The sequence below is a fragment of the Oncorhynchus mykiss genome, chromosome 25 (genome assembly GCF_057628025.1).
Source record: "Oncorhynchus mykiss isolate SJ-2025 chromosome 25, ASM5762802v1, whole genome shotgun sequence".
NCBI lineage: Eukaryota > Metazoa > Chordata > Actinopteri > Salmoniformes > Salmonidae > Oncorhynchus > Oncorhynchus mykiss.
The window spans coordinates 22,706,316-22,733,967 of NC_143046.1; the positions used below are offsets into that span (position 1 = coordinate 22,706,316).

The 27,652-nt window shown below is 46.5% G+C and overlaps 1 protein-coding gene across 1 annotated transcript in view; it reads right to left on the reverse strand.

Annotated features, from left to right (window-relative positions):
- slit3 (slit homolog 3 (Drosophila)) overlaps window positions 1–27,652 on the reverse strand; it is a 443,755-nt gene that overhangs the window by 151,934 nt on the left and 264,169 nt on the right. Inside the window, 1 exon segment of the mRNA XM_036969807.2 lies at window positions 1,392–1,463. Within this exon segment, the coding sequence (XP_036825702.2) occupies window positions 1,392–1,463 (72 nt within the window).

Here is a 27,652-nt window from a genome sequence, read left to right on the forward strand (position 1 = left end):
CCAGCCTTTTCTGTTTTTGGTGGTGACCAGCCTTTTCTGTTTTTGGTGGTGACCAGCCTTTTCTGTTTTTGGTGGTGATCAGCATTCTCTGTGTTTTTGGTGGTGATCAGCATTCTCTGTGTTTTTGGTGGTGATCAGCATTCTCTGTGTTTTTGGTGGTGATTAGCATTCTCTGTGTTTTTGTTGGTGACCAGCCTTCGCTGTGCTTTTGGACACTGGTGACACTCGTTCTAACCCTGATAGTCATTCTGAATGCAGATTGTGGGTGCATTGTAGATCAGATTCTTTCACATTTTAAACATCATTGAAATGTACTGCTAAAACATATCTGCCACGTGTGAAAATTTTGGCTGTCAAAATTGAATGAACAAAATGATTGTAAAAAGAGGAAGTATTAGCTTTGCAAGCCAGCATAAAATGACTTGCTGCTTGTTTTGCAGGTGACCAGGATATTCTGGTGACCAGCTTTGTGTCCAAAACACAGCGAAGGATGGTCAACAGCGAAAACAAGGCTTGTCACCAGCAAATAAATAAATGAAGGCTGGTCACCAGCAAAAACACAACGAAGGATGGTCACCAGCAAAAATACAGCGATGGATGGTCACCAGGGAAAACCCATCGAAGGCTGGTCACCAGGGAAAACCCATCGAAGGCTGGTCACCAGGGAAAACACAGCGAAGGCTGGTCACCAGGGAAAAACCATCGAAGGCTGGTCACCAGGGAAAACACAGCGAAAGCTGGTCACCAGGGAAAACACAATGAAGGCTGGTCACCAGGGAAAACACAGCGAAGGCTGGTCACCAGGGAAAACACAGCGAAGGCTGGTCACCAGGGAAAACACAACGAAGGCTGGTCACCAGCAAAAAACAACTATGAAGGCTGGTCACCAGCAAAAACCCAATGAAGTTTGGTCACCAGCCAGTGCTGGTCTTCGCTGTTTTTTTCAGCAGGGGCTTCAGGCTGGAACTCCAGTGAGCTGGCATTCCATTGCCCTGGCGACCACCCAATCAATCATCAGAGAACAAGGGTTGCCAGGGGTTGTTGACAACAACGACAACAGTGTGTGTGCGTGCGTGCGTGCGTGCGTGAGTGCGTGTGTGTGCGTGCGTGCGTGCGTGTGTGTGTGTGTGTGTGTGTGTGCGTGCATGCGTTCGTGTGTGTGTGTGTGTGCGTGCGTGTGTGTGTGTACACGGTGTAAGAAGGAATATCATGTTGTTTTTGGAGGAAGTCAGAGCTCTTGAATTTGTAACTTGTGGCGGTAATTGGGCCGTAATGATTATAAGCATGAAACAAAGGAGAGGTAACCACTCATTAAGGAGATGGATCCTGTTTCTACTCACTCCTTGGTGGCATTTCACAATGGTTGACTCATATAATCCTCATATACTCACAGAGTCCGCAGCTTGGGCATGTGGTTGAAGCTAGACAGAGGGATGAGGGTGATGTTGTTGTTGTTGAGGGTGCTGCAAAAGAAAAGAACAATTTCCACAATACACAAATACCCAATTTCACAAGTAGAAAAAGTATGTTTCTCATGTAGAAAAATAGAAAAATAATCTTGAGATAAAGCAGAGGACTAAAAAAGAAACACAATGATTGAAAGGCAAAAAAACACAAGTAATGGACAATGAGCCTATCTTCAGTCTATCTATCTATCTATCTATCTACCTATCTATCTATCTATCTATCTATCTATCTATCTATCTATCTATCTATCTATCTATCTATCTATCTATCTATCTATCTATCTATCTATCTATCTATCTATCTATCTATCTATCTATCTATCTATCTATCTATCTATCTATCTATCTATCTATCTATCTATCTATCTATCTATCTGTCTGTCTGTCTGTCTACGTATACCAGTGTAGCAGTACAATAGCAGTAGTGCCCTTCACACTCACACAAATGCCATACCATATCCCCTGCTCTGCAGTGAGTAGTGGGTCATATGATGCTTCAGGTGCTGGTGTGTGTCCATAACATTGTGTAATAAGCTTTAGTAAATCAATAATATTATCAACAGCAGTATAGGGAGAGAGAGAGAGAGAGAGAGAGAGAGGGAGCAGTAATTGTAGATGGCAGTCATCTTCCCTTCCTCTCTGTCCAGCAACAGTAACTGTGATTAGTGCATACTTAGCTGACTTAATCTTGTAATATAGCCATCCCACCCCTCCGTCACTACCTCACCCCCTCCACCTCCTTCCACCTCCCCCATCCCCTCTGCACCACCTTCTCCGGGAAGGCCAAATGTGTGCCTGTTATTTCTCAATTTGGGACTTTAATGGTTCCCACTCTGTTCGGTAGCTAGAAACATAAAGTGATGAATCCTGTCGGCAAGACAACGGAGAAAGTGGAGTGGAGCAGAGGGTCGTTTTCCAGAGTTTTACTGTGTTCAGGGGTCCTACTGTACTATTATGGATAATGAGTGGTTTAGGGGAGACTAGAGATGGTGCTGATCGCAGCAGATCCTCAATATGGAATTTACGGACTGACCCGCTGGTTTTACAGGTCATGCATGTTTAGGAAAGTGGTGAGAGCGCCAGACAGGGGCCACTGGTGTGACGCCATGTATGAACTCTCCCTGTAACAGGCTAATTCAAACTGAATAGCCCCATAAAGGAGAGAGGAGGAAGATGGACATGACCACAACGCAGCGTGGTTTAATATATCTGTGATTGGACTTAATTCAAACAGTGGAAAATCCCCATCTAGGCAACAGAAATGCTCGCTAAATGACTAGGACTGCATGAAAAAAAGGGAATAATCCCATAAAATAAAACATACTTGTGGAATTCTAAATTATGTTTTAATATTTATATTGGAAGCAATCAGCAGTGGGAACAATTTACTAAGAACGAGTGGGGAAAATGCAACAAAATGGCACAAAAAATTATTGTTACTCCACAATTATATGATATACACCGTTGTCAGTGCTGACCAAATCGGCAGTTCTAGTGAGGAGAGTAACTCTACCACTATTGTCAAGGACACCGTGGCTCTGTGGCAACGCGCTGCTAAAACCCTGTAAGACTGGGACTAAGGGGGCAACGCCCTGGTAAAACCCTGTAATACTGGGACTAAGGTGGCAACGCCCTGGTAAAACCCTGTAACACTGGGACTAAGGGTGCAACGCCCTGGTAAAATACTGTAATACTGGGACTAGGGGGGCAACGCCCTGGTAAAACCCTGTAATACTGGGACAAAGGGGGCAACCCCCTGGTAAAACCCTGTAACACTGGGACTAAGGGGGCAACACCCTGGTAAAACCCTGTAATACTGGGACTAAGGTGGCAACGCCCTGGTAAAACCCTGTAACACTGGGACTAAGGGTGCAACGCCCTGGTAAAATACTGTAATACTGGGACTAGGGGGGCAACGCCCTGGTAAAACCCTGTAATACTGGGACAAAGGGGGCAACGCCCTGGTAAAACCCTGTAACACTGGGACTAAGGGGGCAACACCCTGGTAAAACCCTGTAATACTGGGACTAAGGGGGCAACGCCCTGGTAAAACCCTGTAACAATGGGACTAAGGGGGCAACGCCCTGGTAATACCCTGTATTACTGGGACTAAGGGGGCAACACCCTGGTAAAACCCTGTAATACTGGGACTAAAGGGGTAACGGTCCTTGTGCACCAAGACAGTTTGGACTTGGCTTAACTCCAGTCACATCACATCGAGAGCAATGCAACACTGACAGAAACAACTTGAATTGTTGTATCTTGTTGTGCTGTCCTCCGGTGGCTAGGTAGCTAGCCAAAATTAGTCCTGATCTAAATTAGCCATGGATGGAGAGGGATTTGGACTTGTGGTTTAACTTAATTCTTAGTACAGGCCAAAGATTATATCACCGATTCTGATCCAACCATAAATGCATACATTGTGCCTCTGGCTTAAGAGTATGGAAGTTCAATATGTAGCTAAATGTAGAAGGCTAATGTTAACTAGCTAACGTTGTCCATGAATGGAAGTTAGGCTAGCGAGCAAGCGTTTTAGCCAGGTAGCCTAGGACAACAAAAACTTGTACTGCGTGTACTGTTGTAATGGGTGTGTGTAGGTGGCAGGGAAGTCATGGGCAGGAGAACGAACTAGGTATAAACAGAGTTGTTTAATAAATGCTGATAAAACTTCAAAAACCAAAATGTACAAAATAACATATTGGGTATAAAACCCGTCCCACACCAACACATACTAGCACAATCACATACAATAAAACAATATCCGACAAGGACATGAGGGGAAACAGAGGGTTAAATACACAACATCTAATTGATGGGATTGGAACCAGGTGTGAAGGAAGACAAGACAAAACCAATGGAAAATGAAAAATGGATCTGTGATGGCTAGAAGATCGGTGACGACGACCACCGAACACTGCCCCGAACAAGGAGAGGGTCCGACTTCAGTGGAAGTCGTGACAACTGTAAGACTGAGTCATAGACAGTTTAGGCTACATGAAAGAGGAAGGTGGCATTGGCGTACGGTGAGTAAACTTGCACGAACGCGCACGCACGCACACACACAAATCAGTACCATCAGAAACATTACCTTGCTTGATGATGCTGTAGCTCATGTAACTGCTTGTTACATGCAATATGTTTTGTGGACTCCACCAGACAGATGTTGCTCTCTGGTTTTGTGATGAAACAAAGGTGTTTATTCTGCCACTGTGTCTTCTTATTGTCTCGGCCTTAGGCCTATATATCACGGTGTCAAGACATATGAACTAACAGGTTATAGAGCAAACAACGCAATTATCACAACACATAGGTTGTAATACTGTATGGCTTTATTTTCCTGGCTTGGCTTCCCCGGTGATTTTACCCCGGCTGTTAAAGAACAGAAGATAGTGTGGGATGGATGCACACACACACACACACACACACACACACACACACACACACACACACACACACAGCTGTCGTGATAAAGAGGAAACAGAAACCACTAAGGAGTTAGCGGTGCTTAGCTACGTCCATATTTCAACATGGTCGTTGTTTTAAACGGTCTGGTTCTAGAGGCCATTTTGCAAAACGATTCACATCAGATTGGATTTGCTGGGTCCCAATATAATTTGTCCTGATTTCAGTAATCACACAGACATGACATAACTTCTCCAGCATGTTTGTCAATCACACATTGTGTGATAGTGTTTCAAGGGCGTTGTCTAGTTAAACCCCACTAACCTGCACATCTCACAGGAGAACGTTAAAAAACAGCTTTATGGCTAAATATGATCAATTCCAAGGGCTGCTCTGTTACAGCTGTTATTAGCCTCTCAGGCTGAGTAATTGCATGTCTGTCTGTTACAGGGGGACATGTTTTGTGTTTTATAGTGTTTACAGTGCTGCTGTGCTGTATGGGACCTCTTTCTCTCCGACCCCAGTCAGCCAGGCAGCAGGCAGTGATGGAGCTGAGTCTTTAAAAGAGCAGCCCATGAGGGAGATGCTATCGCCTGTTGTCTGTTGCAGAGGGCTTGCAGAGTTAGGTCACTGCCTCTGCCGTCAATCTCTCTCTCTCTCTTTCAATCTTTTTTCTCTCTCATCCCTGTCTCTCTGGCTGTACTGTTGGGGACCACCGCTCTCCCTGTTAACTCTCTATCACTCACCTCTCCACTAACATTCATGCTCTACTGAAACTCTCTCACCCTCTCTCTCTCTCTCTCTGTGTCTCTTTCTGTCTCTCTCACCCTCTCTCTCCCTCTCTCTCTCTCTCTCTCTCACGCTCTCTCTCTCTCACCCTCTCTCTCCCTCTACCTCTCTCTCTCTCCCCCTCTCTCTCTCCCTCTCCCCCTCTCTTTCTCTCTCACGCTCTCTCTCCACCCCCCCATCTCTCTCTCTCTCCCGCTATCTCTCTCTCTTTCTATTTCTGTCTCTCTCTCTCTTTCTTTCTCTTGCACCCTCTCCCCCTCTATCTCTCTCTCTCCATCGTCCCTGCTCTCTCTCTTTCTTTCTCTCGCACCCTCTCCCTCTTTCTCTCTCCTTCTCTCAAGCTCCTCATTCAGAGGCAGTCAGTCTGTTTGTACCAATCTCTTTTATTCAGCTTTTTATGTTTCGTTTTTTTCTTTCCCTGCCTTGAATCTGCACAACATGAATTAGCGTGAGCAACATGTATGTGTTTGCTGAATGAAACACTACTGAACCACTGCTTGTTAATGAAAGCAGGGAATCTCCCTGACATAGTATAATACTGCAGGAAGACAATGGCATCTATGTCCATTATGATGCTTTAATGGAACGGGATCAAATCAAATCAAATCTGATTGTATTTGTCACATGCGCCGAATACAACAGGTGAAATGCTTACTTACAAGCAATAGTTTATCCACAATTATAACTCCCTGTGTAGCAAAACACCGTTACTTTATGATTTCTATGATTTCAGTTCTATCCATGTCCTGGTCAATATAGTTACTCTGCTAATAACCGGCCCACCAATTTTCCTTTAAACCTGTGACGGACTCCGTCCAAGGTGTACGGGCTCAGAGATTTTCATTTCTGTACAAGTTATTTATTTGCTCTCTGCTATGCAGACAGATTTCCCACAGTTGAAAAAATACCTACTTTGAGGTCTTTAGTGCTCTCTGCCTCTCTCCAGACCCTCATTAAGGCTTTTTGGAGAGGGCCCCTGGATACTTCAACTTTTAAAAGAGGGAAGACTGCTTGGAGCCAGGTATGAGCTGAAACCAGAGAGGGGGGCTGGGGCTGGTGGGTAAAGACAGGGCTGGGGCTGGAGGAGAGAGGGGAGGGTTGGGCTGGTGGGTAAGACAGGGCTGGGGCTGGAGGCGAGAGGGGAGGGTTGGGCTGGTGGATAAGACAGGGCTGGGGCTGGAGGAGAGAGGGGAGGGTTGGGCTGGTGGGCAAGACAGGGCTGGGGCTGGAGGAGAGAGGGGGGTTTGGGCTGGTGGGTAAGACAGGGCTGGGGCTGGAGGCGAGAGGGGAGGGTCGGGCTGGTGGGTAAGACAGGGCTGGAGGAGAGAGGGGAGGGTCAGGCTGGTGGATAAGACAGGGCTAGAGGAGAGAGGGGAGGGTCAGGCTGGTGGATAAGACAGGGCTAGAGGAGAGAGGGGAGGGTCAGGCTGGTGGATAAGACAGGGCTAGAGGAGAGAGGGGAGGGTCAGGCTGGTGGATAAGACAGGGCTAGAGGAGAGAGGGGAGGGTCAGGCTGGTGGATAAGACAGGGCTAGAGGAGAGAGGGGAGGGTCAAGCTGGTGGATAAGACAGGGCTAGAGGGGAGGGTCGGGCTGGTGGGTAAGACAGGGCTAGAGGAGAGAGGGGAGGGTCAGGCTGGTGGGTAAGACAGGGCTAGAGGAGAGAGGGGAGGGTCAGGCTGGTGGATAAGACAGGGCTAGAGGAGAGAGGGGAGGGTCAGGCTGGTGGATAAGACAGGGCTAGAGGAGAGAGGGGAGGGTCAGGCTGGTGGATAAGACAGGGCTAGAGGAGAGAGGGGAGGGTCAGGCTGGTGGATAAGACAGGGCTAGAGGAGAGAGGGGAGGGTCAGGCTGGTGGATAAGACAGGGCTAGAGGAGAGAGAGGAGGGAAGGGCTGGAGGAGAGCATACAGCTCAGTGGAGATGACTCTATCACAGAGACTCACAGAGGATTGAAATCAAAGCCTGAGAAACACGCAATGCAACATGACAGTGTAATCAGGAGTAGCAGCACACTGCTCTGCCACCATGGGTGTGTGAGTGTGTGTGAGTGCATGTGTGTGTCTGTGTCTGTGTGTGTGTGAGCACGTGTGTATGAATCTGAGAAAGAGCAATTTCAGGTAGTAGGTGAGGAGATTTTTCCCAACCCCGTTGACTGTTCTCTCAACGGGCAGAGGGGTTAGAGGGGTACGCTGTAATATCCGGGAGAATGAGAGGTGACGTTTCCCATGGGTTCTGCTCCTGGCCATTTCTCCGTCACAATGGGGTTGAGAGGGGGAGGGAGGGGGGAGGGATGGGGCTTTGGTGAGGCTGATTTCTAGCTCTCTCTCTCTCTCTCTCTCTCTCTTCCTCTTCATCACCTCAATCAGCCCTCACTATAGACATTGTGAGTGTGTGTGTGTGTTTGTGTGCTATAGTGTGTGTGTGTAGAGGGTGTGCTTTAATAAATCCTTGAGTGTTTAAACCATGCAATGTGCAGTTTCCGTCTGTGTGTGTGGCTCTCATCTCATCTCCTGATCATCTCAGATTCCTTCCGTCCCTCCTGTGAGATGTGACATGTCCAACATGGAACCACCACCAGGCTGGGCGGCAATGCAATAGCCAAAGGTGCGGCGGCATTGGAGACCGTGGGAGAAGAAGTGTGGAGGCAGCTGTGGAGTTTAAAGAACCAGCCTGGAGTTTTGACGTCAAAACAAATAAGGCCACCATAACTCATCATCTACTTGTTGCTGCGTGACGGAATCCATCCGAAACGATTGGAAATGTTTGCCTTTGTTCTGTTTAGTGCGGAGGGTTCAGCTAAATGTTTGCCTTTGTTCTGCTTAGCGCGGAGGGTTCCGCTAAACGTTTACCTTTGTTCTGCTTAGCGCGGAGGGTTCCGCTAAACGTTTGCCTTTGTTCTGTTTAGCGCGGAGGGTTCAGCTAATTGTTTGCCTTAGCGCGGAGGGTTCAGCTAAAGCACACAGACGCAATCCGATGTTATCCTGCTAATTGAAATAAACCTGCAGAGGCTGTACAGAGAAATAACATGATCTGCAGCTCTAAATCCATGTGGTTTGTGTCTAAGTGAGGGCTTATGAGAGAAAAACCACAACAGTAAGGCACTTGGCATTTGGACATTGAAACCCCAGCGATGTTATCCAATAGAGACATGCTTTATGGCTTCGGCTAGAGGAGCGTGGGGAAAGTAGGGGAGAGGAGGGTGGAGGGGGAGAGGAGGGGAGACAAGAGAGGGGGGAGGGGGATGAGAAAAATAGCAGATGAGGAGGATTCAGGTGAAGGTTCTGTGGCAGATGGAGGGTACTCAGTTGCAGCCAGAGGGATAGGTAAGACGGACATACAGACAGAAAGAAAGAGAGAGACATGAGTACCGAGTCATTGATGAGGTCATTACAGCTTAAATGAGGACAGATTGAATCTAAGCTGCGTGGAGGGTTGGCTCTGCTGGGACACGGTGGGGTCGTTTCTCTCTCAGCCCATCTCTCCACTCCTCTAACTTCCTGCTTCCTACCACCACTGTGCTGCTTTTGCTCAGCCACACTTCCCAACCTCCCAGTGATATTGCAAAAGGCAGAGTCTGGTGGCAAGGCAATTTCCTGTGCTCAAAAGTGCTATTTGTGAGCTAATGATAGCCCCCCCGAACACCTCTTACTCTAATCCATCCTACTCTTACCGTGTTTCAGTGTATCTCTCTCTCTCTCTCTCTCTCTCTCTCTCTCTCTCTGTCTCTTCTATTTATCTCTCCCTGTTATTTGACACATACAGACTGTTGTAATGGCTGAAGGCAACCTTTCAATCAGACCACACTGCGACATAAAGACTGATGTGTCCTGTGGGAGGCATACAGTACTGGTGCTGGTGCTTAAAAATGCATGGAATATCTGATTCACACTGATTCCTCAACCACTGACTGTCTCTTCTCTCTCCCTCCCTCCCTCTCTCTCTCTCTTCTCTTCTCTTCTCTCCCTCTCTCTCCCCCTCTCTCCCTTTCTCGTCTCTCCCTCTCTCTACCCTCTCTCTACTCTCTCCCTCTCTCTACCCTCGCTCCCCCTCTCTCCACTCTCGCTTCTCTCTCTGTACTCTCTCCCTCTCTCTACTCTCGCTCCCTCTCTCTACTCTCGCTCCCACTCTTTCTTCTCTCTCTCTACTCTCTCCCTCTCTCTATTTTGTCTCTCCCCTCTCTCCCTCTCTCTACCCTCGCTCCCCCTCACTCCACTCTCTCCCTCTCTCTTCTCTCTCTCTACTCTGTCTCTCCCACTCTCTCTTCTCTTCTCTCCCTATCTCTACTCTCCCCCTCTCTCTTCTCTCCCTCTCTCTCTCTGGGTTACATGCTCCTCTGTGAGCTATGACTGGGCATCCCTCTCCCTGGCAGCATAAAAGCATTAATCATGATGAAGCATCAGCAGTGTTTATGATATAGGCAACAGCGAGGTCAGAGAGGATACGGGCCGAGGGGCAAGGAGACCTCGACTGGGTCGGGTCACATCAATCCCTAGAAACGCCAACTCTCGCTTCAAAATTGTACAACTGACTGACTTAACTAGCATGTGAAGACCAGCCAAACCAAAAGCACCGAATAGCAAAAACATATTTTTGAACGGATTAATTTACAAAAAATGCATAAGAAAAAATCACAACCAAAACTGTGGTATCACACTACATACAGTGCCTTGCGAAAGTATTCGGCCCCCTTGAACTTTGCGACCTTTTGCCACATTTCAGGCTTCAAACATAAAGATATAAAACTGTATTTTTTTGTGAAGAATCAACAACAAGTGGGACACAATCATGAAGTGGAACGACATTTATTGGATATTTCAAACTTTTTTAACAAATCAAAAACTGAAAAATTGGGCGTGCAAAATTATTCAGCCCCCTTAAGTTAATACTTTGTAGCGCCACCTTTTGCTGCGATTACAGCTGTAAGTCGCTTGGGGTATGTCTCTATCAGTTTTGCACATCGAGAGACTGACATTTTTTTCCCATTCCTCCTTGCAAAACAGCTCGAGCTCAGTGAGGTTGGATGGAGAGCATTTGTGAACAGCAGTTTTCAGTTCTTTCCACAGATTCTCGATTGGATTCAGGTCTGGACTTTGACTTGGCCATTCTAACACCTGGATATGTTTATTTTTTAACCATTCCATTGTAGATTTTGCTTTATGTTTTGGATCATTGTCTTGTTGGAAGACAAATCTCCGTCCCAGTCTCAGGTCTTTTGCAGACTCCATCAGGTTTGGTCCTGTATTTGGCTCCATCCATCTTCCCATCAATTTTAAAGAAAAGCAGGCCCAAACCATGATGCTGCCACCACCATGTTTGACAGTGGGGATGGTGTGTTCAGGGTGATAAGCTGTGTTGCTTTTACGCCAAACATAACGTTTTGCATTGTTGCCAAAAATTTTTGGTTTCATCTGACCAGAGCACCTTCTTCCACATGTTTGGTGTGTCTCCCAGGTGGCTTGTGGCAAACTTTAAACAACACTTTTTATGGATATCTTTAAGAAATGGCTTTCTTCTTGCCACTCTTCCATAAAGGCCAGATTTGTGCAATATACGACTGATTGTTGTCCTATGGACAGAGTCTCCCACCTCAGCTGTAGATCTCTGCATCTCTGATCAGTCTTCTCCATGTATGAGCTGAAAGTTTAGAGGGACGGCCAGGTCTTGGTAGATTTGCAGTGGTCTGATACTCCTTCCATTTCAATATTATCGCTTGCACAGTGCTCCTTGGGATGTTTAAAGCTTGGAAAATATTTTTGTATCCAAATCCGGCTTTAAACTTCTTCACAACAGTATCTCGGACCTGCCCGGTGTGTTCCTTGTTCTTCATGATGCTCTCTGCACTTTTAACGGAACTCACTAAACCATGCTAACACACTGTATATAATGTGTCAGGACTCCTCCACCTCACCCACTAAACCATGCTAACACACTACATATAACGTGACAGACTCCTCCACCTCACCCACTAAACCATGCTAACACATTGTATATAATGTGACAAGACTCCTCCACCTCACCCACTAAACCATGCTAACACACTACATATAACGTGACAGGACTCCTCCACCTCACCAACTAAACCATGCTAGCACACTACATATAACGTGACAGACTCTTCCACCTCACCCACTAAACCATGCTAACACACTGTATATAATTCGTCAGGACTCCCCCACCTCACCCACTAAACCATGCTAACACACTACATATAACGTGTCAGGACTCCTCCACCTCACCCACTAAACCATGCTAACACACTACATATAACGTGACAGGACTCCCCCACCTCACCCACTAAACCATGCTAACACACTACATATAACGTGACAGACTCCTCCACCTCACCCACTAAACCATGCTAACACACTGCATATAACGTGACAGGACTCCTCCACCTCTCCCACTAAACCATGCTAACACACTGCATATAACGTGTCAGGACTTCTCCACCTCACCCACTAAACCATGCTAACACACTACATATAACGTGACAGGACTCCTCCACCTCACCCACTAAACCATGCTAACACACTGTATATAATGTGACAGGACTCATCCACCTCACCCACTAAACCATGCTAACACACTACATATAATGTGACAGACTCCTCCACCTCACCCACTAAACCATGCTAACACACTGTATATAATGTGTCAGGACTCCCCCACCTCACCCACTAAACCATGCTAACACACTACATATAACATGACAGGACTCCTCCACCTCACCCACTAAACCATGCTAACACACTACATATAACGTGACAGGACTCCTCCACCTCACCAACTAAACCATGCTAGCACACTACATATAACGTGACAGACTCTTCCACCTCACCCACTAAACCATGCTAACACACTGTATATAATTCGTCAGGACTCCCCCACCTCACCCACTAAACCATGCTAACACACTACATATAACGTGACAGACTCCTCCACCTCACCCACTAAACCATGCTAACACACTGCATATAACGTGACAGGACTCCTCCACCTCTCCCACTAAACCATGCTAACACACTGCATATAACGTGTCAGGACTTCTCCACCTCACCCACTAAACCATGCTAACACACTACATATAACGTGACAGGACTCCTCCACCTCACCCACTAAACCATGCTAACACACTGTATATAATGTGACAGGACTCATCCACCTCACCCACTAAACCATGCTAACACACTACATATAATGTGACAGACTCCTCCACCTCACCCACTAAACCATGCTAACACACTGTATATAATGTGTCAGGACTCCCCCACCTCACCCACTAAACCATGCTAACACACTACATATAACGTGTCAGGACTCCTCCACCTCACCCACTAAACCATGCTAACACACTACATATAACGTGACAGGACTCCTCCACCTCTCCCACTAAACCATGTTAACACACTACATATAACGTGACAGGACTCCTCCACCTCACCCACTAAACCTTGTTAACACACTACATATAACGTGACAGGACTCCTCCACCTCACCCACTAAACCATGCTAACACACTACATATAACGTGACAGGACTCCTCCACCTCACCCACTAAACCATGCTAACACACTGTATATAACGTGACAGGACTCATCCACCTCACCCACTAAACCATGCTAACACACTACATATAACGTGACAGACTCCTCCACCTCACCCACTAAACCATGCTAACACACTGCATATAACGTGACAGGACTCCTCCACCTCACCCACTAAACCATGCTAACACACTGCATATAACATGACAGGACTCCTCCACCTCACCCACTAAACCATGCTAACACACTACATATAACGTGTCAGGACTCCTCCACCTCACCCACTAAACCATGCTAATACACTGCATATAACGTGACAGGACTCCTCCACCTCACCCACTAAACCATGCTAACACACTACATATAACGTGACAGACTCCTCCACCTCACCCACTAAACCATGCTAACACACTGTATATAATGTGTCAGGACTCCCCCACCTCACCCACTAAACCATGCAAACACACTACATATAACGTGACAGGACTCCTCCACCTCACCCACTAAACCATGCTAACACACTGTATATAACGTGACAGGACTCCTCCACCTCACCCACTAAACCATGCTAACACACTACATATAACGTGACAGACTCCTCCACCTCACCCACTAAACCATGCTAACACACTGTATATAATGTGTCAGGACTCCCCCACCTCACCCACTAAACCATGCTAACACACTACATATAACGTGACAGACTCCTCCACCTCACCCACTAAACTATGCTAACACACTACATATAACGTGACAGGACTCCTCCACCTCACCCACTAAACCATGTTAACACACTACATATAACGTGACAGGACTCCTCCACCTCACCCACTAAACAATGTTAACACACTACATATAACGTGTCAGGACTCCTCCACCTCACCCACTAAACCATGCTAACACACTACATATAACGTGACAGGCCTCCTCCATCTCACCCACTAAACCATGCTAACACACTGCATATAACGTGACAGGACTCCTCCACCTCACCCACTAAACCATGCTAACGCACAACATATAACGTGTAAGGACTCCTCCACCTCACCCACTAAACCATGCTAACACACTACATATAACGTGACAGGACTCCTCCACCTCACCCACTAAACCATGCTAACACACTGTATATAACGTGACAGGACTCATCCACCTCACCCACTAAACCATGCTAACACACTACATATAACGTGACAGACTCCTCCACCTCACTTACTAAACCATGCTAACACACTACATATAACGTGACAGGACTCCTCCACCTCTCCCACTAAACCATGTTAACACACTACATATAACGTGACAGGACTCCTCCACCTCACCCACTAAACCATGCTAACACACTACATATAACGTGACAGGACTCCTCCACCTCACCCACTAAACTTGGAGAGTGATGACTGATGGAGAGTGGTATTATTGAAGTTACCACTGAGCCAGCCTCTACTGAGAGTTTGTCGTCTCCCCATAACGTTACAATGGCCATTCCATCGGTTAGTCCAAGTAGTCTTCTTTTTGAACAGCAGAAAGAACTGCTTTTGTTACAGCTAGAGCATGATCGGCAAAGTAATCGTGAGAAGCTAGAGCATGATCGTGAGAAGCTAGAGCATGATCGTGTAAAGTATGAAAAGGAATTGGCATTTAAACAAGATATGGAGCGTGCTAAAATCAAGTTGCAACAAGAACGTATAGAGTTGGTTAGGGAAGGAAAGATCTCAGGGGAGAGTTTGTTTTGGGAAGGTGATCCAGATTTACCTAGGGGTAGTTCCTCTTTTGGTCGTGCCCCAGAGACATTTGATATTGTTGGGAACTTACGGTTATTGCCTCAGTTTAATGAAAGGGATCCCGAGACATTCTTTTCGTTGTTTGAGCGTGTTGCTGACGCTAGGAGTTGGCCTGATTCTGACCGCACTTTAATGTTGCAGTGTGTGCTGACTGGTAAAGCGCAGGAAGCATATTCAGCTCTTAGTGTACACGACAGTGCCAATTATGATAAAGTTAAAACAGCTGTGTTACAGATTTATGAATTGGTCCCTGAGGCTTACCGCCAACGATTTAGAACATTAAAAAGGGATGATAAGCAATCTCATGTTGAATTTGCGCGACAATTATCTTTACAGTTTAATCGCTGGTGTTCCGCCTCTGCAGTTGTGACTTTCCAAGGGCTGTGTGATCTGATTATGTTAGAACAATTTAAGGACACAATTCCTGATCGTATTGCCACGTATATTAACGAACAGAAAGTAAAGAATGTCACTGAAGCTGCGGTTTTGGCGGACGAGTATGTGTTGACTCACAAAAGTGTCTTTGCAGAGCCTCGTATTCGGAAAGAGTGGGGGCGTTCGGATAGATTTGGGCTTCGCTCACCGAGATACTTTGGTTCACGGGCAGAGTTCTATTCAACTAAGGTTGAGCCTGACTCCCATGGTAAAGCTGACTTTGGGCAGGAGTGTCACTACTGTAAAGGTTCAGGTCATTGGAAAAACGAATGTCCACTTCTCAGGTCAAAGGATGCTTACGCTAAATCCAAACCTACCGCGTTAGCTGCACCTGTTCCACATCAGTTCACTCATGACTCATTTCCTCAGGCCCAGGAGAAGGTGAAAGTCCATATTGATCCAGACTATTTACCTTTTATTACGAAAGGTTTTGTGTCTATGTTAGGAAGTAAAGACCTAGTGCCAGTGAAGATCCTGAGAGACACAGGTGCCTCTGAATCATTTGTGTTGGAATCTGTGTTACCCTTTTCTGCTAAGACTGATTTGGGGAATAGTGTTCTAATTAGGGGAATAGGTTTGAACACTCTGTCAGTTCCATTGCATAAACTGATGCTGGATTGTGGACTGGTGAAAGGTGAAGTTGTTGTGGGAGTGCGGCCTTCGCTGCCTATTGAGGGTATCGACGTTATCCTTGGGAATAACTTGGCTGGTGAGCGTGTATGGCCTGCCGTGTTTCCATCTCTAGTGGTTTCCACTAAGCCGTCATTTGTTGGGATTCCTGACGAGAGTGTACAGAGTTTCCCAGAGGTGTTCTCTGCGTGTGCAGTGACACGTTCTATGAGCCGTGGCGAATTGGTCACTGCGCCGACTAATGATAATAATACAAAGAAGTATGCCACTGTTTTCCCTGTTATTCCGTTATCTGTAACCCGCTCAGATTTAATTAATGCGCAACGGGATGACCCCACGTTAGAAGAGTTGCGTGACCAAATTGTGCCTGTAGAACAGTTGGGAGATGTCGCCCATGGCTATTTTCTCCAAGAGGATGTCCTGATGAGAAAGTGGGTGTCTCATGATAGTTGTTTTCTGGGGGAGGCAATTAGTCAGGTTGTTGTACCAGTTAAGCTTCGTGACTTGGTGTTGGAAACTTCCCACAGCGACGTTGCTGGACATATGGGGGTGAGGAAAACCTACAATCGCATTTTAAGACATTTCTTTTGGCCTAGATTAAAGAGGGATGTTTCTGATTTTATAAAAACTTGTCACACCTGTCAATTAACTGGTAAGCCTAATCAAGCTATTAAACCGGTACCATTGTTTCCTATTCCTGTACTCAGCCAACCTTTTGAGTATCTGCTTATTGACTGTGTGGGTCCCCTGCCTCGTTCTAAAAAGGGTAGCAGTTACCTGTTCACTGTGATGTGTCAGACCACTAGGTTTCCTGCTGCCTATCCTCTCCGATCTATCACAACTAAATCTGTGTTAAAAGCTTTGACTCAGTTTCTCTCATTGTTTGGAATCCCTAAGGTCATTCAGAGTGATCAAGGATCGAATTTCACCTCTAATCTGTTTAGTCAGGTTCTTCAACAGCTCCATATTAAACACAATTTGTCTAGCGCCTATCACGCGCAAAGTCAAGGAGCACTGGAACGCTTCCATCAAACTCTAAAGTCTTTATTGAGAGCTTATTGTACTGAGATGGATAAGGATTGGGAGGAGGGGTTGCCTTGGTTACTGTTAGCCACTAGGGAGGTTTCACAGGAGAGCACGGGTTTCAGTCCAAATGACCTTGTGTTTGGACATAGGGTGCGTGGACTTTTATCTGTTCTCCAGGATGACTGGAAGTCTCCCGAGCCTCCTCAGTCCCTGTTATCGTATGTGTGTGATTTCCGGAGACGGCTGTATGCCGCTGGTGAAATGGCTAAAGAGAAGTTATCATCTTCACAGGAGAGGATGAAGGGCATATTTGATCGCAGAGCTGAGCCTCGTCAATTTAGTCCGGGTGACCAGGTTCTTGCTCTGTTGCCGATTGTTGGTTCTCCTTTTCAAGCCAAGTTTCAAGGTCCATATACAGTGTTGCGCCAGTACACTGAGCAAAATTATCTAGTGGCCACTCCAGAACGAAGGAAAGCACACCAGCTGTGCCATGTAAATCTGTTAAAACCCTATTATGCACGTTCCTCTGAGACTGAACAGTGGGATTCTGCAGAGGACGCTAAACCTGTTCTTTTGGCTGATACCGTTGTTTCCTTGGGTTCTTGTCGTGCTAGATCTGTGCATGAGGAGGAAGATGTTCCTGGTCCTGACGATTGTATATTGCAGGGTAGATTGAAAAATTCAGAAAAACTGGATATCTTAGACAGTCTTCTCACTCACCTACCTGTTGATGGGCGGAAAGAGATGGTTGGTCTGATTCAGAGATTTCCAGGTTTGTTTTCTGATACACCTACACGTACAAACTTAATGGAACATGATATTGACATTGGAGATGCTGACCCCATTCGTCAGCGGTTCTATAGAGTTTCTTCAGAGAAACTACGTTGTCTGGATGCTGAGGTCAAGTACATGCTGGAGAGTAAGATAGCAGAGCCTTCTTTCTCCAGTTGGGCTTCTCCCTGTATCTTGGTCAGTAAACCGGATGGAACAAACCGATTTTGTACGGACTACCGTAAGGTAAACAGTGTCACAAAGCCAGATTAATTTCCTCTTCCTAGGATGGAGGACTGTGTTGATCAAGTCGGTGCAGCTAAGTTTGTGAGCAAATTTGACCTGTTAAAAGGCTATTGGCAGGTGCCACTGACGACTAGGGCACGTGAAATCTCTGCCTTTATTACACCCTTTGGTCTGTACTCATATTCGGTTATGAGTTTCGGTCTGCGTAATGCACCCTGCTCCTAAATGTTTACGGGACTGACCATTGCTTCCTATTGTCATGTTCTCTCTTGTCCTGTCTGCTCCCTCCTGGTCTTGTATTCTTCGTTCCTCTTAAATGTTGCTTCCTGTGCGAAGGTTGCTGAGGTTTGGGGAGGAGGTTGGCTGGGGCAAATTGTAAGTGTGAACACATAACCCCTCACAAATTTGGGACTGCAGGGGCTGGTATGTTGTTCCGGGGTCCTTGTTGGTCCCCGGTTTTATGGGGGGGAATGTGACGACCCTCCCACTCTGTCTGCCGTATTTTGTCTTTGTTCTTGTTTCCTTATTAGGATGCCGGTGGGCGGAGTTGAGAGGGTCGTCAGCTACATGGGAAACACCTGGGCCCAGGTGTTTCCCAGGATAAATACACCCCTTCCCCATTCATGGAGGAGACTCTCTCCATGCAGACATTTGTAGATTGTGTTGTGGTTCTTGTTGACCTTTTGTTTGTTTGCTTTGGCACCTTTCAACACCCTGCATTATCACATTCATGCATGCAAAACACTCACTTACGCTACTGATTACTGATTACACACATAATTGTATATTTTCCTTAGTTGCTTTAGTTAATAAATATATTTTGTTACTCCTTATCTCCACGTTGTCTCCCTTTGTTACGGGCTTTGAGCCGGTTCGTGACACACACTACATATAACGTGTCAGGACTCCTCCACCTCACCCACTAAACCATGCTAATACACTGCATATAACGTGACAGGACTCCTCCACCTCACCCACTAAACCATGTTAACACACTACATATAACGTGTCAGGACTCCTCCACCTCACCCACTAAACCATGCTAACACACTACATATAACGTGATAGACTCCTCCACCTCACCCACTAAACCATGCTAACACACTGTATATAATGTGTCAGGACTCCCCCACCTCACCCACTAAACCATGCTAACACACTACATATAACGTGACAGACTCCTCCACCTCACCCACTAAACCATGCTAACACACTGCATATAACGTGTCAGGACTCCTCCACCTCAACCACTAAACCATGCTAACACACTACATATATAACGTGACAGGACTCCTCCACCTCACCCACTAAACCATGCTAACACACTACATATAACGTGACAGGACTCCTCCACCTCACCCACTAAACCATGCTAACACACTGAATATAACGTGACAGGACTCCTCCACCTCACCCACTAAACCATGCTAACACACTACATATAACGTCACAGACTCCTCCACCTCACCCACTAAACCATGCTAACACACTGTATATAATGTGTAAGGACTCCCCCACCTCACCCACTAAACCATGCTAACACACTACATATAACGTGACAGGACTCCTCCACCTCACCCACTAAACCATGTTAACACACTACATATAACATGACAGGACTCCTCCACCTCACCCACTAAACAATGTTAACACACTACATATAACGTGTCAGGACTCCTCCACCTCACCCACTAAACCATGCTAACACACTACATATAACGTGACAGGCCTCCTCCACCTCACCCACTAAACCATGCTAACACACTGCATATAACGTGACAGGACTCCTCCACCTCACCCACTAAAAGCTAACGCACAACATATAACGTGTAAGGACTCCTCCACCTCACCCACTAAACCATGCTAACACACTACATATAACGTGACAGGACTCCTCCACCTCACCCACTAAACCATGCTAACACACTGTATATAACGTGACAGGACTCATCCACCTCACCCACTAAACCATGCTAACATACTACATATAACGTGACAGACTCCTCCACCTCACTTACTAAACCATGCGAACACACTACATATAACGTGACAGGACTCCTCAACCTCTCCCACTAAACCATGTTAACACACTACATATAACGTGACAGGACTCCTCCACCTCACCCACTAAACCATGCTAATACACTGCATATAACGTGACAGGACTCCTCCACCTCACCCACTAAACCATGTTAACACACTACATATAACGTGTCAGGACTCCTCCACCTCACCCACTAAACCATGCTAACACACTACATATAACGTGATAGACTCCTCCACCTCACCCACTAAACCATGCTAACACACTGTATATAATGTGTCAGGACTCCCCCACCTCACCCACTAAACCATGCTAACACACTACATATAACGTGACAGACTCCTCCACCTCACCCACTAAACCATGCTAACACACTGCATATAACGTGTCAGGACTCCTCCACCTCAACCACTAAACCATGCTAACACACTACATATATAACGTGACAGGACTCCTCCACCTCACCCACTAAACCATGCTAACACACTACATATAACATGACAGGACTCCTCCACCTCACCCACTAAACCATGCTAACACACTGAATATAACGTGACAGGACTCCTCCACCTCACCCACTAAACCATGCTAACACACTACATATAACGTCACAGACTCCTCCACCTCACCCACTAAACCATGCTAACACACTGTATATAATGTGTAAGGACTCCCCCACCTCACCCACTAAACCATGCTAACACACTACATATAACGTGACAGGACTCCTCCACCTCACCCACTAAACCATGTTAACACACTACATATAACATGACAGGACTCCTCTACCTCACCCACTAAACAATGTTAACACACTACATATAACGTGTCAGGACTCCTCCACCTCACCCACTAAACCATGCTAACACACTACATATAACGTGACAGGCCTCCTCCACCTCACCCACTAAACCATGCTAACACACTGCATATAACGTGACAGGACTCCTCCACCTCACCCACTAAACCATGCTAACGCACAACATATAACGTGTAAGGACTCCTCCACCTCACCCACTAAACCATGCTAACACACTACATATAACGTGACAGGACTCCTCCACCTCACCCACTAAACCATGCTAACACACTGTATATAACGTGACAGGACTCATCCACCTCACCCACTAAACCATGCTAACATACTACATATAACGTGACAGACTCCTCCACCTCACTTACTAAACCATGCGAACACACTACATATAACGTGACAGGACTCCTCAACCTCTCCCACTAAACCATGTTAACACACTACATATAACGTGACAGGACTCCTCCACCTCACCCACTAAACCATGTTAACACACTACATATAACGTGACAGGACTCCTCCACCTCACCCACTAAACCATGCTAACACACTACATATAACGTGACAGGACTCATCCACCTCACCCACTAAACCATGCTAACACACTACATATAACGTGACAGACTCCTCCACCTCACCCACTAAACTATGCTAACACACTGTATATAATGTGTCAGGACTCCTCCACCTCACCCACTAAACCATGCTAACACACTACATATAACGTGACCGACTCCTCCACCTCACCCACTAAACCATGCTAACACACTGCATATAATGTGACAGGACTCCTCCACCTCACCCACTAAACCATGCTAACACACTACATATGACGTGACAGGACTCCTCCACCTCACCCACTGCATATAATGTGACAGGACTCCTCCACCTCACCCACTAAACCATGTTAACACACTACATATAACGTGTCAGGACTCCTCCACCTCACCCACTAAACCATGCTAACACACTACATATAACGTGACAGGCCTCCTCCACCTCACCCACTAAACCATGCTAACACACTGCATATAACGTGACAGGACTCCTCCACCTCACCCACTAAACCATGCTAACGCACAACATATAACGTGTAAGGACTCCTCCACCTCACCCACTAAACCATGCTAACACACTACATATAACGTGACAGGACTCCTCCACCTCACCCACTAAACCATGCTAACACACTGTATATAACGTGACAGGACTCATCCACCTCACCCACTAAACCATGCTAACATACTACATATAACGTGACAGACTCCTCCACCTCACTTACTAAACCATGCGAACACACTACATATAACGTGACAGGACTCCTCAACCTCTCCCACTAAACCATGTTAACACACTACATATAACGTGACAGGACTCCTCCACCTCACCCACTAAACCATGTTAACACACTGCATATAACGTGACAGGACTCCTCCACCTCACCCACTAAACCATGCTAACACACTACATATAACGTGACAGGACTCCTCCACCTCACCCACTAAACCATGCTAACACACTGTATATAACGTGACAGGACTCATCCACCTCACCCACTAAACCATGCTAACACACTACATATAACGTGACAGACTCCTCCACCTCACCCACTAAACTATGCTAACACACTGTATATAATGTGTCAGGACTCCCCCACCTCACCCACTAAACCATGCTAACACACTACATATAACGTGACCGACTCCTCCACCTCACCCGCTAAACCATGCTAACACACTGCATATAATGTGACAGGACTCCTCCACCTCACCCACTAAACCATGCTAACACACTACATATGACGTGACAGGACTCCTCCACCTCACCCACTGCATATAATGTGACAGGACTCCTCCACCTCACCCACTAAACCATGTTAACACACTGTATATAATGTGTCAGGACTCCCCCACCTCACCCACTAAACCATGCTAACACACTACATATAACGTGACAGACTCCTCCACCTCACCCACTAAACCATGCTAACACACTGTATATAATGTGTCAGGACTCCCCCACCTCACCCACTAAACCATGCTAACACACTACATATAACGTGACAGACTCCTCCACCTCACCCACTAAACCATGCTAACACACTGCATATAACGTGTCAGGACTCCTCCACCTCAACCACTAAACCATGCTAACACACTACATATAACGTGACAGGACTCCTCCATCTCACCCACTAAACCATGCTAACACACTACATATAACGTGACAGGACTCCTCCACCTCACCCACTAAACCATGCTAACACACTGAATATAACGTGACAGGACTCCTCCACCTCACCCACTAAACCATGCTAACACACTACATATAACGTCACAGACTCCTCCACCTCACCCACTAAACCATGCTAACACACTACATATAACGTGTCAGGACTCCTCCACCTCACCCACTAAACCATGCTAACACACTACATATAACGTGACAGGACTCCTCCACCTCACCCACTAAACCATGTTAACACACTACATATAACGTGACAGGACTCCTCCACCTCACCCACTAAACCATGTTAACACACTACATATAACGTGAAAGGACTCCTCCACCTCACCCACTAAACCATGTTAACACACTACATATAACGTGACAGACTCCTCCACCTCACCCACTAAACCATGCTAACACACTACATATAACGTGACAGACTCCTCCACCTCACCCACTAAACTATGCTAACACACTGTATATAATGTGTCAGGACTCCCCCACCTCACCCACTAAACCATGCTAACACACTGCATATAACGTGACAGGACTCCTCCACCTCACCCACTAAACCATGCTAACACACTGCATATAACGTGACAGGACACCTCCACCTCAACCACTAAACCATGCTAACACACTACATATAACGTGTCAGGACTCCTCCACCTCACCCACTAAACCATGTTAACACACTACATATAACGTGACAGGACTCCTCCACCTCACCCACTAAACCATGCTAACACACTGTATATAATGTGTCAGGACTCCTCCACCTCACCCACTAAACCATGCTAACACACTACATATAACGTGACAGACTCCTCCACCTCACCCACTAAACCATGCTAACACACTGTATATAATGTGTCAGGACTCCCCCACCTCACCCACTAAACCATGCTAACACACTACATATAACGTGACAGACTCCTCCACCTCACCCACTAAACCATGCTAACACACTGCATATAACGTGTCAGGACTCCTCCACCTCAACCACTAAACCATGCTAACACACTACATATAACGTGACAGGACTCCTCCACCTCACCCACTAAACCATGCTAACACACTACATATAACGTGACATGACTCCTCCACCTCACCCACTAAACCATGCTAACACACTGAATATAACGTGACAGGACTCCTCCACCTCACCCACTAAACCATGCTAACACACTACATATAACGTGACAGACTCCTCCACCTCACCCACTAAACCATGCTAACACACTGTATACAATGTGTCAGGACTCCCCCACCTCACCCACTAAACCATGCTAACACACTACATATAACGTGACAGACTCCCCCACCTCACCCACTAAACCATGCTAACACACTACATATAACGTGACCGACTCCTCCACCTCACCCGCTAAACCATGCTAACACACTGCATATAATGTGACAGGACTCCTCCACCTCACCCACTAAACCATGCTAACACACTACATATGACGTGACAGGACTCCTCCACCTCACCCACTGCATATAATGTGACAGGACTCCTCCACCTCACCCACTAAACCATGTTAACACACTACATATAACGTGTCAGGACTCCTCCACCTCACCCACTAAACCATGCTAACACACTACATATAACGTGACAGGCCTCCTCCACCTCACCCACTAAACCATGCTAACACACTGCATATAACTTGACAGGACTCCTCCACCTCACCCACTAAACCATGCTAACGCACTACATATAACGTGTCAGGACTCCTCCACCTCACCCACTAAACCATGCTAACACACTACATATAACGTGACAGGACTCCTCCACCTCACCCACTGCATATAACGTGACAGGACTCCTCCACCTCACCCACTAAACCATGCTAACACACTACATATAACGTGTCAGGACTCCTCCACCTCACCCACTAAACCATGCTAATACACTGCATATAACGTGACAGGACTCCTCCACCTCACCCACTAAACCATGTTAACACACTACATATAACGTGACAGGACTCCTCCACCTCACCCACTAAACCATGCTAACACACTGTATATAATGTGTCAGGACTCCCCCACCTCACCCACTAAACCATGCTAACACACTACATATAACGTGACAGGACTCCTCCACCTCACCCACTGAACCATGTTAACACACTACATATAACGTGACAGGACTCCTCCACCTCACCCACTAAACCATGTTAACACACTACATATAACGTGTCAGGACTCCTCCACCTCACCCACTAAACCATGCTAATACACTGCATATAACGTGACAGGACTCCTCCACCTCACCCACTAAACCATGTTAACACACTACATATAACGTGTCAGGACTCCTCCACCTCACCCACTAAACCATGCTAACACACTACATATAACGTGACAGACTCCTCCACCTCACCCACTAAACCATGCTAACACACTGTATATAATGTGTCAGGACTCCCCCACCTCACCCACTAAACCATGCTAACACACTACATATAACGTGACAGACTCCTCCACCTCACCCACTAAACCATGCTAACACACTGTATATAATGTGTCAGGACTCCCCCACCTCACCCACTAAACCATGCTAACACACTACATATAACGTGACAGACTCCTCCACCTCACCCACTAAACCATGCTAAGACACTGCATATAACGTGTCAGGACTCCTCCACCTCAACCACTAAACCATGCTAACACACTACATATAACGTGACAGGACTCCTCCATCTCACCCACTAAACCATGCTAACACACTACATATAACGTGACAGGACTCCTCCACCTCACCCACTAAACCATGCTAACACACTGAATATAACGTGACAGGACTCCTCCACCTCACCCACTAAACCATGCTAACACACTACATATAACGTCACAGACTCCTCCACCTCACCCACTAAACCATGCTAACACACTGTATATAATGTGTCAGGACTCCCCCACCTCACCCACTAAACCATGCTAACACACTACATATAACGTGTCAGGACTCCTCCACCTCACCCACTAAACCATGCTAACACACTACATATAACGTGACAGGACTCCTCCACCTCACCCACTAAACCATGTTAACACACTACATATAACGTGACAGGACTCCTCCACCTCACCCACTAAACCATGTTAACACACTACATATAACGTGACAGGACTTCTCCACCTCACCCACTAAACCATGTTAACACACTACATATAACGTGACAGACTCCTCCACCTCACCCACTAAACCATGCTAACACACTACATATAACGTGACAGACTCCTCCACCTCACCCACTAAACTATGCTAACACACTGTATATAATGTGTCAGGACTCCCCCACCTCACCCACTAAACCATGCTAACACACTGCATATAACGTGACAGGACTCCTCCACCTCACCCACTAAACCATGCTAACACACTGCATATAACGTGACAGGACACCTCCACCTCAACCACTAAACCATGCTAACACACTACATATAACGTGTCAGGACTCCTCCACCTCACCCACTAAACCATGTTAACACACTACATATAACGTGACAGGACTCCTCCACCTCACCCACTAAACCATGCTAACACACTGTATATAATGTGTCAGGACTCCTCCACCTCACCCACTAAACCATGCTAACACACTACATATAACGTGACAGACTCCTCCACCTCACCCACTAAACCATGCTAACACACTGTATATAATGTGTCAGGACTCCCCCACCTCACCCACTAAACCATGCTAACACACTACATATAACGTGACAGACTCCTCCACCTCACCCACTAAACCATGCTAACACACTGCATATAACGTGTCAGGACTCCTCCACCTCAACCACTAAACCATGCTAACACACTACATATAACGTGACAGGACTCCTCCACCTCACCCACTAAACCATGCTAACACACTACATATAACGTGACATGACTCCTCCACCTCACCCACTAAACCATGCTAACACACTGAATATAACGTGACAGGACTCCTCCACCTCACCCACTAAACCATGCTAACACACTACATATAACGTGACAGACTCCTCCACCTCACCCACTAAACCATGCTAACACACTGTATACAATGTGTCAGGACTCCCCCACCTCACCCACTAAACCATGCTAACACACTACATATAACGTGACAGACTCCTCCACCTCACCCACTAAACCATGCTAACACACTACATATAACGTGTCAGGACTCCTCCACCTCACCCACTAAACCATGTTAACACACTACATATAACGTGACAGACTCCTCCACCTCACCCACTAAACCATGCTAACACACTACATATAACGTGACAGGACTCCTCCACCTCACCCACTGCATATAACGTGACAGGACTCCTCCACCTCACCCACTAAACCATGTTAACACACTACATATAACGTGTCAGGACTCCTCCACCTCACCCACTAAACCATGCTAATACACTGCATATAACGTGACAGGACTCCTCCACCTCACCCACTAAACCATGCAAA